At 41.7% G+C, this 12,728-nt stretch overlaps 1 protein-coding gene across 1 annotated transcript in view; it reads right to left on the bottom strand.

Annotated features, from left to right (window-relative positions):
- The window catches only part of LOC130479268 (golgin subfamily B member 1-like), a 49,359-nt gene that overhangs the window by 34,546 nt on the left and 2,085 nt on the right, over positions 1-12,728 (bottom strand). Inside the window, exons 4-12 of the mRNA XM_056851643.1 lie at positions 12,225-12,347; positions 9,724-9,891; positions 9,234-9,419; positions 6,889-7,011; positions 4,908-5,021; positions 3,017-3,338; positions 2,187-2,296; positions 1,699-1,816; positions 150-241 (exon numbers count right to left, since the gene is read on the bottom strand). Of these exons, the coding sequence (XP_056707621.1) occupies positions 150-241; positions 1,699-1,816; positions 2,187-2,296; positions 3,017-3,338; positions 4,908-5,021; positions 6,889-7,011; positions 9,234-9,419; positions 9,724-9,891; positions 12,225-12,347 (1,356 nt within the window). The remainder of the gene's footprint in view (positions 1-149; positions 242-1,698; positions 1,817-2,186; positions 2,297-3,016; positions 3,339-4,907; positions 5,022-6,888; positions 7,012-9,233; positions 9,420-9,723; positions 9,892-12,224; positions 12,348-12,728) is intronic.

The following is a 12,728-nucleotide window of genomic DNA, read 5'->3' as shown; positions in this document are numbered from 1 at the left end:
AACACAGGTACCAATAGAGATATCATAACTAATAGTAATTTTCAAGATTTTCAGCACAGCAAATTTTAAATACTTACCAGTGCTGCCCACCATTAAATAGAAACAATTTCTACTACTAAAAAATTATGTTATCCAAAACAGCAGCAGACCTGTGAAGCTGCCCTCTTTGTCACTTGTTCAAGGTCAGCTTGCAATTTTCGCTGCTGTTCTTCATAAACCTCCAGCTTAGTCAGCAATTCTTCTGTAAAAGCAATTCACTGTATTAACGGCTAGCACCAACAGTTTACCAGAGTATAGTCATATACTATAAATTCAAACAGTGATCACAGATACATTTAATGTCCACTAGACTAGCAACTTGGGCACTAGGAAATTAACAACTATTACATTTTATTACAAATTATCCACCTAGATTTATCCACATCGCAAGAAATCCTCTCAGCATGGTTCCCACATTACTGGTTGTTTCCCCTGATGCCATGGTGTCAAGAAAGAATCCATCTTGAAAGAATTTTCCAGCCTAAGTTTGTTCTCTGCAGGTTAAGGTCAGCTTTTCTCTATAAGTACAGCTAGAGAGAAGAACCCTTTATCCCTTTTCCACCCTACCCCTCCCTGCAGCCATGAACACATTTGTATTATGCTCTGGAAACTCTTTGCCTTAACCAACTGCACTGTGTTATGACTTTAGTAAGTAAGATAGCTAGTTAGGTTTAATATTTTTTTGTGCATTCCACTGCCACTGAACTATATGCCTTGTTTTTAATATCTTTCTTAAATGTCTTCAACTAAGCCTTCTTTTGCTCAGGGAGTTACTGGTACCAAACCCAGGAGAACTTCATTACAATGCTGCAGCAAAACAGGGCCAGCCTTGACACATGAGTCCCTTAAAACCTGTGCGCATGAAAGCTGGACACCTTTTGCTGAGTAATCACCACCCTGCAAGCAAATTTCTAAAGTTGAGGGAGTCTAAACATTAGTCTTACATGTGAACCTCTTGCTGGTGAGTCTCTGGACAGCAGTCCTTAAGTATCTTTACAGACTAGACTGGAACTCTAAATTGTGGTACAGGTTAAGTATCCCTTATCCGGACATCCAATATCTGGACTGATCCAAAAACCAGACGTTTTGAGCTGGCATGTAGGCATTACTCACAGACCCTCAGCAGTGTCATTGATAGTTCAATGTACACAACATTATTAAAAATATTATTTGAAATTACATTCAGGCTATATGTATAAAGTATATATATAAAACATAAATCAATTTCGTGTTTAGACTTGGGTCCCATTCCCAAGATATATGCAAAATTTCCAAATATTCCAAAATATGGACAAATCCGAAATATGGACCACTTGTGGTCCCAAGCAGTCCGGATAAGGGATACTCAACCTGTAAAATGAATGGAACTTTCATCCATGTGTGGATCAAACTACCACCTCCTGTGGTGGACCTCCAATGCTGCTCCTAGGGGGTCCCCTGTCCCCCAGAAGCAACATTTTGAGAGGCATTTTCAGGTTGCAGGAGGAGGAGGTTGGTGAGGAAGCTGCATTACACAGGCAGAAATCCTTCCATCAGCTGTAATTTTCGGTGGGATCCAAGCCATCAAAGTGAAGCCCAGAACATTTGTTTCTTCATGATCTTAGCATCCACCATCCGTTCAAAATCCAAAAGGAAAAGAAAATCTTTTTTGCTATTCACCATTTTGAGTTTTAAGTTCAGCAAATGCTTGTAGTGTAGATTGTAGTTCTTCCTTTTCCCTTTCTAATTCTGAAATTTGGTTGCATAAAGCGGTTACATCATTATTCTTGGAAGTAACCTATAACAAAAGGAAAATTCAAACAATTCATTACACTGTGTCGGTTGAACAAAGAAGCTGAATTCCACATTCATCTTACAATGTATTTGACACCATTAAGACATTCTGGAGTAGCACACACAGTTTCTAAAATACAGTGGGGCACAAAGCTTTCAACCCAATCATCCTAAATATTTCAATAATCCAACCATTTATACTGCACATGTGGTCACGTACACCTTCTCCTTGCAGTTTGCAGGATCCAAACCATTTCTTTTTACCTTGGAATTTAAGTGGGTATTTTTGGCACCGTTTTAGCTCTTCTAAATCTTCACCTAAATCATAACCAGAAACTTATGCATAGTGGTACATTTTTTAAAGCTTTACATACATTTTTTAGCTCGTCTTCAAGCTGCCTGATCCTGGATTTAGACCAAGCTTTCATCTTGAGGAACTTAGCTTCAGATTTGCTGGCCTCTTCCGATTTAAGTCTTGCTTCAGCTTAAACAAACAACAACCTCAGTCATCACTCATAATGACAATAACAGAAGTTCTATTATAAAATATAACTCGATCTGTTGACATACCAATATATGAGTTTTAAAGATAAAATTATTGAGGAATGTCAGATAGTCCACATTAAGAATTACTAAGAGGCAGCTAAGACATAGTACAGGAGTACGGGTAATTTCTGTACTTGCCCTGCCCTGGATGGCCCAGGATAGCCTGATCTTGGCAGATTTCAGAAGATAAGCCCTGGTTAGTTTTTGGATGGGAGACCAGTAAGTCTGGGGTCGGTACGCAGAGGCAATCCACTTCTGTTAGTCTCTTGCCTTGAAAACCCTAAGGGATCGCCATAAGTTGGCTGTGATTTGATGGCACTTTTTGTCACCACCACATTAATCCACATGGCAGCATGCCAAAATGAGAGTCAAGACTGCACATCCTCCCTGCCTGTAATTACAGCCAAACTCAATTAAGAGAACATGAAAGATGTTTACACAGGGCAAGGGCCTAAGCGCAACTTACTCCTGCATCCCACCGGATGAATAACATACAGGCCCCCAGATTCTGCACAAACTGGCCATAAAGGTGCATCTCAGCACTCTCTAAGATAAACAATGCTACTAGACTCACAGAAGCTGATTCAAAGCAAGATCAAATGTGTACTGTATGTGCTAATCAAACAACTGTAAAAGCTACTGTAATTCAACAGGATACCTTCTAGTTGTTCCAGCTTCTGCTTTATTACAGAATCTGAATAAATAGATTGTTCCAAATTACTCTGTCCATGGGTACTTAATTTGGCTGCTTGTTTCTGAAGCTGAAGCAGGGCTTGGTCTTTTTCTTGCAGCTCAGTTTCATGCTTCTCTCGGATTGCCTGCAGGTCAGAATTGTGTTTCTCTTTGATTTTTTTCATTTCTCCCTCATGTTTCTCCATCATGTCTCTCAGCTGGGCTCTCATTACGTGTTTTTCAGCATCCAGTTTGGACTGGAGGTTATCTTTCTCTGACTGAAGACGTATCAGGGTTTCATTAAATTCCTGGATCAAAACAATGATATTTCAAATAAATAGAGGATTACAGCTGAACATTAAGACGACAAAAATAATGCCACAAAGACAAATAAGAGGGTTCTAGAACAAGGCTGAACTCTCCCTAGAAGCTCAAGTGACTAAACTGAGGCTATCGTACTTTAGTCACAATACGAGAAGACAAGACTCACTGGAAAAGACAATAATGCTGAGAAAAGTTAAAGGCAGCAGGAAAACAGGAAGACCCAACATGAGATGGGTTGATTCAATAAAGGAAGCCATGGCCCTGTCTGCCAGACCTCAACAAGGCTGTTAACAATAGGACGTTTTGGTGGTCATTAATCAATAGAGTCCCCACAAGTCGGAAGTGACTTGATGGGACTTAGCACACACACAAACACTTTGAAATGTACTGCTGATGTTTCACCCAGTGCTATTCCACCTGCTTCACCCTCTGCTTACTAATCCCCATCAGAGATCTCTCTCTCTGATTAATTTAACCATTTCATAGTTTTGTCCTTAAAATGAGCTCTCTTCCCCCTCATAAAATGTTGGTCTATTTTATTGTTCAGAAGGTACCGGTAATGATCATCTTCAAAAGATCTATCCAATCTGCTAAATATATAATGCATGTTGATTTAGCAGCCGTGTGAATTCTAGCCAGGATCCAAAATACAGAAAAACAACAACCCTGAAGCATACCCCAACAAGGCTTTAATAATGTATTTCTTGAAACTGTGTCCCACTCATGTTATAACTTAATGTTCAACTGCCATATTTTTATTATAGCAGCTGACATCCTGACCATATACAAAGCTTAGGTCCTATCCTGTACTGACATAAGGAGGGGGTGCGAGGTGGCCAATTACTGTGCCTCCCACTGCTTGTTTCTATTCCTACTAATTTCCTGGCCTTTTCTTTCCTGTATTTTTAATCCTGCTTATTCTAATACTTTAAATCAAAAAGAAATTTACAAACTGAAAAATATAAAGCTCCCAGAAGAGGTGCAAGTTAGTTGTAACGTGTACACACACAAACAACATTCCAGACAACTAAAGAATCCTAGCTTAAAATAACCGAAGAAATATCCACCTAGGCATACCGTAAAAGACCTGCCCGTCCTTAAGACTGCGAGATGAGGGGGTTTCCTTCACCCTAGTCTTCCACCTCCCTTGTGACCCTCCTCCCTTCAGCCTGAGCTAATATTTCTCCTTGGACGATATCTCTTTGCCTTATGAACCATCTGGCCTCACTGGCTGCACCCCCTCTGGAACTCCCATGAGAACTGAGCAGCTTCTGTGGGCAGTTGCCACCGCCCCTGCAACTCAGCTGTGACTCATGCTTATTTTCCCATCTCAGCTTAAGGCTACCTCCCAGCTGATGGGTAGGCAATGGGCCATCAAAGGGCAAGTCACTGCCAACCAGTGGCCTGAAGACATTGCCCATGTTGAGTGGGTACCAGTGATGGCTCCTTGGAGACCCCTGGAGTTGGGGAACCCCAACGCATTCTGTAGCAGCTTATATAAGAACAGTAATAATCTAGCTGTAAGAAATCTGTCCTTATACACTGTTCCTTACTTTCACTTGCTCGTCCTTGCCATCCAGTTCTTGTTGCAGCATGACTATCACCTGTGTCCGTCCTAGCATGACTTCCTCCTTCTCATGCAGCTTCTGTTTCAAGGCCTTCAGTAACTGTTAAGGATAAAACATTTTCATTTTATAGAAGTAGACACAAGATTCCCATTATTCTATACCTAGTTGCCATAAAACAACAACCCTGCCCAGTGGCGCAGAGTGGTAAGCTGCAGTACTGCAGTCCAAGCTCTGCTCACGACCTGAGTTCAATCCCGATGGAAGTCAGTTTCAGGTAGCCAGCTCAAGGTGGACTCAGCCTTCCATCCTTCTGAGGTTGGTAAAATGAGTACCCAGCTTGCTGGGGGTAAAGGGAAGATGACTGGGGAAGGCACTGGCAAGCCACCCCGTAAACAAAGTCTGCCTAGGAAATGTCGGGATGTGACGTCACCCCATGGTTCAGGAATGACCTGGTGCTTGCACAGGGGACCTTTACCTTTAGTTGCCATAGGTTGGAAGCAACTTGACAGCACTTCACACACACAAACATCGCTGTCACATTTCACTCTCACAAAACTAAATACCAAGGTTCACATTTCTAGGACCTATGATGCAACTCAGCCAATAGTTCTTCAGTGTCTTCCTATGCCCCTGCCATAGGAAGCTGGACTGGTGGCAACCTGAGAAAGGGCCTTCTCGGTCAGGGAGCCAAAACTTTGGAACTGCCTCCCCAAGAATATCCAGAGGAGGGCAACAAAGATGGTGAGAGGTCTGGAGAGCAAGTCCTATGAGGAAAGGTTGAAGGAGCTGGGTTTAGCCTGAAGAGGAGAAGACTGAGAGGGGATATGATAACCATCGTCAAGTACTTGAAGGGTTGTCATATAGAAGAGGGTGCCGAGTTGTTTTCTGTTGCCCAAGAAGGTCGGACCAGAAGCAACGGGTTGAAATTAAATCAAAAGAATTTCCGTCTAGACATTAGGAAGAATTTTTTAACAGTTAGAGCAGTTCCTCAGTGGAACAGGCTTCCTCGGGAGGTGGTACGCTCTCCTTCCCTGGAGTTTTTTAAGAAGAGGTTAGATGGCCATCTGTCAGCAATGCTGATTCTGTGATCTTAGGCAGATGATGAGAGGGAGGGCATCTTGGCCATCTTTTGGTCACTGGGGGTGTGGGGGGGTAGTCGTAAATTTCCTGCATTGTGCAGGGGGTTGGACTTGATGACCCTGGTGGTCCCTTCCAACTCTATGATTCTTCTATGATCTGTCTTCCTCTATCATCGTTTTCCACCAGTGGGCAAAGATTTCGTTTTGTTTGGCATTGTTCCACTAACTGTTGTTGGCCCTCCTCCCTGGTTGTATTGATATGTGCATTGATAAGTTCTACTGAGATGTTTAACTATTCTATATACATGTATATTTTAACTGCGGTTTAAATGACTTGATGTTTTAATGTTGGAATGTTGTAATATTTTGATTCTGCCTCGGGGAACCTATGTGGGTGGAAAGGCGTAGATATGTTTTAAATAAATAAATAAATATTTAACCCATAGTGGGAAAGGTAACTCTCTGTATCAGACTTCTCCCCCACTTGGTGCTAATTGCGGGAACTGTTTCAGTTGTAAAAGAGGCTACGCATCTTCCCCAGCAACAACTCTTGCCTGATCTTCAAAGCCAATACTAATTATCTTTAAAAAAACAAAGCAAACAAAAAAACAATAACACAGAAAACTCTAATCCTGGATTTTGTGTGTGTTTCATTTAGTTTGGCCCTACGGCTGTTGGTATATCTGAGACAATATGCAGGAATGTACATTGGAGATTGCAAGAGAACATAATTATCTCTGGGTACAGCCTAATGGACAAATCAAACCGATGTTGTAGCAGGAAAAGGTACATTAGATGCTTTAACTAGGACGTCAGGAAGCAAACTGATGGCTTCATATGATAGTTTCATACACTCTGTGTCTTAATTACAGTGTACTTTTCCTTACCTGTTCTAAATCAGCGCTAGCATCAGATTTGGCAGCCAATTTAAACAGTTCCTGCTCATGTTTCTGAGCTAGTTCCATCAGCTCTTTTTCTTTTTCCTGGATAATGTTTTGAAACATACGGATCTAAAAAAATGAAATAATAAATCTCTATAAAACTGACTCAAACAAAGTAACACCATTAAAGTGCCATGCCAATGATCAAACGTGCTTGTAAGTCAGCATTTAAAAGCTAAGATTTTTCCCTTGTACAAATCTATGGTGAGACCACACTTGGAATACTGTGTACAGTTCTGGTCACCTCACCTAAAAAAGGATATTACAGAGCTTGAGAAGATGCAGAAAAGAGCAACCAAAATGATTAGGGGACTAGAGCAACTGTCCTATGGGGAGCGGTTAAGACGCTTAGGGCTGTTTAGCTTGGAAAGAAGGCGGCTGAGGGGAGACATGATAGAGGTCTATAAAATTATGCATGGTTTGGAGAGAGTGGACAGGGAGAAGTTTTTCTCCCTCTCCCATAATACTAGAACACGGGGTCATCTGCTAAAGCTGGAGGGTGAGAGATTCAAAACAGATAAAAGGAAGTATTTTTTCACACAACGCATGGTTAAATTGTTGAACTCCCTGCCCCAGGATGTGGTGATGGCTGCCAGCTTGGAGGGCTTTAAGAGGGGAGTGGACATATTCATGGAGGAGAGGGGTATTTATGGCTATTAGTTAGAATGGATACTAGTCATGCTGCATACCTATTCTCTCTAGCATCAGAGGAGCATGCCTATTATTTTGGGTGTGGTGGAACACAGGCAGGATGGTGCTGCTGCACTCATCTTGTTTGTGGCTTCCTGGAGGCACCTGGTTGGCCACTGTGTGAACAGACTGCTGGACTTGATGGGCCTTGGTCTGATCCAGCAGGGCCTTGTTATGTTCTTATGAACTGTACCAATGAACTTCATTGAACTAATTTTGGTTGGAAACAAGTTGGGTATTCCATATTACAAGTATAATCTATTTTAATAATGCCCACCAGAAACCATTCAGATGCCCCCTTAAAATATGTCTGTTTGTGTTGCCTGTCTGTAGGCATCAGGCTGGCAGACACAAATGGTTATCTCTTTATTTAGGGGGGGGGGAATTATGGTGCCTCCCCAGGGAACTTCCTGAAGAGTGTTACAAAATAAAACACAATAAAGGCATGAAACATTAAAAACTGCTAATTAAAAAATTAGAATTGAAACTCAGCCAGAGCATAAAAAAACAGATAATTGAGCAATGGAAAATAAATAACAGTCTTCAAACTAACACATACTACAAATGCGGTGTTAACAGATTAATTAATAACCAGGTTAAACAGAAATGTTTTGGCCTGGCACCTAGAAGAGCATAATGCAGGCACTGGGTGAGCCTCAAAGCAGATAGTATTTCATAGGCAGGGTGCCACTACAGAAAAACCCTGATATCCACCCATACGGAATGCAGGGCTTCTGAGGCAGAACTTAAATGGCAGGCTGGATAATATGGGGGAAGGAAAGTCCTTTAAGCACTCTGAACCCAAAGCCATGTAGGGCTTTAGAGCACTTTGAACTGTCCCTGGAAACAACTGGGAAGCCTCTTTCGGCATCAGATACAATTTCTGTATTCCGCCTCTGATTGCTGCAGGTTGGACCACCTGAAGTTTCCGTTCCAAGGCCACTGATGGCTTATAAGAACAACTTTAAGAAAAGCAATCTATCTTCCTTAGAGTACTATTGTAAAAAAAAAAACACCAATGCCTGGTAAGGCACATTTTTTCAAAGTCCCTCCTCACAACTAAAAACTCTGCCCGCTAACCTGTTCAGGCATGGCCCCAGGGTGAGGATAGGGGGCTTAAGGAGTCAGGGAAAGGGCTTACAGGTCAGTCTGATTCAGGGCTGACATAAGCCATATCTCCAAGCTGGCAATGGCAAGAAGCCGGAACACTGTCCTAAGCTATTCCTCCTCCTCAGGTCCCCAACATACCCAGCAGTCGGGCGAAGGCTTCTGTTGACAGCCAACAGACTGAAAGCAACATTCAAGCATCCCTGTACATGCACTGCCTAAACTCACAAAATCAATAAATAGCCGGTATTGTGTAGTGGTTAAGGTACAGGGATAGTTTCATAAGGTAGCCATGTTGGTGTGCAGTAGAATAGCTAGACTGGAATCCAGTAGAACCTTAGAGACCAACAAGATTTTTGGGGTATAAGCTTTTGAGAGTCAAAGGTCCCTTTGTCAGGCTCTTCCTCAAAGAATCTGGGGAAAAGAAGCAGGGATTTCTCCTCCTTCATAAGTCCTCATAGATTCCCTCTTCTTTTTACTGAACACCCACTTACATTTTGAGTATACATGGCTTCTCTTTCCCGGAAGTGCTCTTTCTCTTTGTTTTGAAGAATTTTCAGACTTTCATTCTGTTCTTGGAGAAGGCTACATCTTTCTTCACTGTCTCCAACTTTCTTTGTCAGGTTCAGAACTAGAATTTCCATACTCTGCAGTGAGGCCTCCTTTGTGGAAAGCTGATTCTTCAAAGACCAAGAAAAGACAATTAACAAAGCAGTATGAAAATCATGCAACTGGGATTAACAGCAGACACAGCTAAATTCTGATCAAGCTTACTGAAAAGGCTGCAACAGAGATTTGATAATGTTGATTGTGAGAGTAGAAATTGTAGTGGGAATTTGATAATACTGGTAGCAATTAAAGGCTTGTGGTTTTGTATACATTATTCAGTATATTCAGAAACATGCCACATCTGCAGCTAAGCACCTTGAGATGATAGGTAAGATCAGACTTATGCATATATATGTTTATAGTTCAAAAGTATACCTTTAATTCATTGTTATGGATGAGTACTTCTTTGGCATCATTAGCTGATCCACCATATAACTGTAAATCAATTATATAGGCCTCTTTTTCAGCCAATTTCTTCTGCTGCTCAGCAAGCATGGCATCCATTTCAGCCCCTCGCAGTCGCGCAGCATCCAATTCAGCAACCTAGAAACAAAATCATGACGTTTTCAGAAATATTTTGCTACCATCTGTTTAGTTAATAGTTGGTCCCCTTCTCTATCACACTGAAAACTCTTTTTGCTCATGTTTGCCGTTGCTCCTTCCATTTGTCATCCCATAAAGCATCATGTTTCATTTTCAGGTTTCTCCCAACTTCAGTGAACTAAAAGGGCTGAATGGCTCCACCTGATGGTTGTTTCTATTACTTTCATGAGATATTCAGTCTTACTAACAAAGCCACCACCTACTGCTATCTCTTCAGAAAGCTTTCAAAAATGGTCAGTTAACAAAAAAGACAGATGCCCCTACTATGTCCTTAGTACTGAACCCACTAATATCAAGCTTATGGAAGATTCAATTCTGCGATGAGTGAGATTGGTGCCGATGGCTTCACAAAACCCACTTTTCCCACTACAATTTCTATTCCCACAATCAACATTATTAATATTCCATAGCCAGTAAAAATATTCACAGACGAAACCTTATCTCAAATAGCTAAAAAGGCTAGGGTTGTAATCCTACTTATGTTTCTTGGGACTAGGTGCCATAAACTTAGTGGGACATTTCCAGAAAATTGCACCTAAGACTGGGCTTCATTGCTTCAGGTCTATGTGCTGTTTTCATGGGAGCGGATTCCACTAAACTCTGTAGAACTTACTTCTAAATAAACTTGCTTAGGACTGGGCAGTAAATCACAAACCTTCATTCCCACATGCTATTGCAGTGAAGATGTTCAGAGAATTTTTTTTAACGTGTGGATGAAAATGAGAGAAATATGGACTCCTTCTCATCCTACTCCACTCCATTTCTAATAAAACTGAAAATGATAGCTTTGCAATTTGAAAGGATCTGTGCAAGCTTCGAAGTTCAACCTCAGTATGCAACCCCTGACACATATGTCAAAGAGCAGCCCATCAGACCATTTTGCTTACACTGGCTGGCACTCTGTCAACTGAGGAGGAGGAGGAGGAAGAGGCGGAAAAGGAATGGGTTTTTATACCCCGCTTTTTCTCTACCTTTAAGACGTCTCAAAGCGGTTTACAGTCACAATCCCTTTCTCTCCATGGTGAGCCCCAAAGCACCGGCAGTAGTAGAGAAGGCAACAAGAAGTTTATGGCCTTCACTGCCTCCTGGACAGATGTAGATGCAAGGACTTAGCTTGCTCCCAGTATGTCTGACCAAGTACAATCTTCATCTTTCCCCTTTTGTTTGCTTGCGCACCACCATCTTTACAAGCAAACTTACATTTTTCAACACAGGCCAAAAAGGTTGCCTACCCCTGCTTTGAAGTAATGCCTGCCACAACCACCTTCTTGGTCCTTGGACCCCTTCTGCCAAGAGTCCAGCAGCAACAGTAAAAAGCTTTTACTTTCAAGCCCCCTCCCCACTTAGGGAGTCCCTTATCCAGTAGAAGCTGTCACCATCAAAATAATCCCCCCTTCTGACTTCCCTGGCTCTCTTGAACATCAGGAGTGTGTGTGAGAGATAAAGAGAGAGAGAAACAAAGAGAAAGAGGGAAGGAGGGAGGGAGGAAGGCAGGCAGGCAGGCAGGCAGGCAGGCAGGGAGACTTGTGGACTATTTCCCCACCCCTTGCCTCCTTCTGCATCCATCAAAGCTGTCCACATTCACTGCTTAGGCACCTGGTCAGTATCAAGCACAGCTGCCTGCTGATATGGGTGAGATTCTTGGTAGTCAGTTTACACTCAAAGATTGTGAATAAAATGAACTTTTAATAACTACAAAGCACAGATAACTGTGAACAATCAGCAGGCAGACCAGTTAGGCAGAATCTACAAAGCTGATTGTGTACTTAGTTGTCTCAACACTGTTGGCTTAGGAATGAGTTCAGAATGGCACATCCTGACATGCCCTGACAAGGCTCACATTAGATATCAGTGTTTTGACTCAAATTTCATAGCCAGTCTAACATATAGATTCTCCGGCAGTCTGAGGAGTTTCCTTTCCATCCAACAGTTTTGGGGTGCAGTCTTAAAGTTTACACTCCAGGCCTGCTGTAGACCAGTCGCTTCAAAAGTTTGGATAAGAAGATTCAATCACCAAGCTAGGAAATTGAAACTGATCTACCTTGGCATCTCTGACTATGTGACCAAAGGATGGGAAGAACAAAGGACTCAATTCCCTTCCGTTAGCTCACAGATCACCGTAGACTTGTCTTTTTTTCCTTCCTGGGATGTAACGTAAGTATTTTCATTGGCATTGTCCACAGATATGTGTGTGTGTGTTATTCTAAGAGCAAATAGTATCCTCCCACAACAATGCCAATGCTAATTAAAATGATTACTTGCTTTTCCTGTACCTTTTCCTGAAGTTCTTCATCTTTTTGAGTATTCTGGGTTTCTAATTCTTCAATTTTCTTTTTAAGTACCAATATTTTTCCACGACTTGCAGCAGCATTATGCTGATCACCATCTCTACCACCCTAAAAATGTAAATCTGAAAGTTTAGCTTCTGATAAAACAAATGATTTGTGTTAGTGCTAGAAAACAACAAATTTTTCAATCAACACATGTTTCAGAGTTTTCAGTACATTAGGAATTAAAGACATTTTATTCAATGGGGCTTATTCCCAGAAAAATGTTCTGAGGATTGCATTTCAACTCACCCAACCAGGCAATAAAAAAGTTGACCTGTGAAATCTAAATTAAGTATTAATAAAAACAATTTTAAATAGAGGATTGCAAGAGAGAGAGGACCATGAGGAGGGAGGTTCGGGCCTCTCTCCAGCCCATCTTCTTCCCTGCTCCATCTCTGCCTTTACTGCCTCCATTCCAGATCTGCTTCCCCCTCATCTGCTCACTCC

This window comes from Euleptes europaea, chromosome 6 (genome assembly GCF_029931775.1).
Source record: "Euleptes europaea isolate rEulEur1 chromosome 6, rEulEur1.hap1, whole genome shotgun sequence".
NCBI lineage: Eukaryota > Metazoa > Chordata > Lepidosauria > Squamata > Sphaerodactylidae > Euleptes > Euleptes europaea.
Note: the sequence above shows the minus strand (reverse complement) of the source record. Positions and strands in the feature narration are given on the sequence as shown.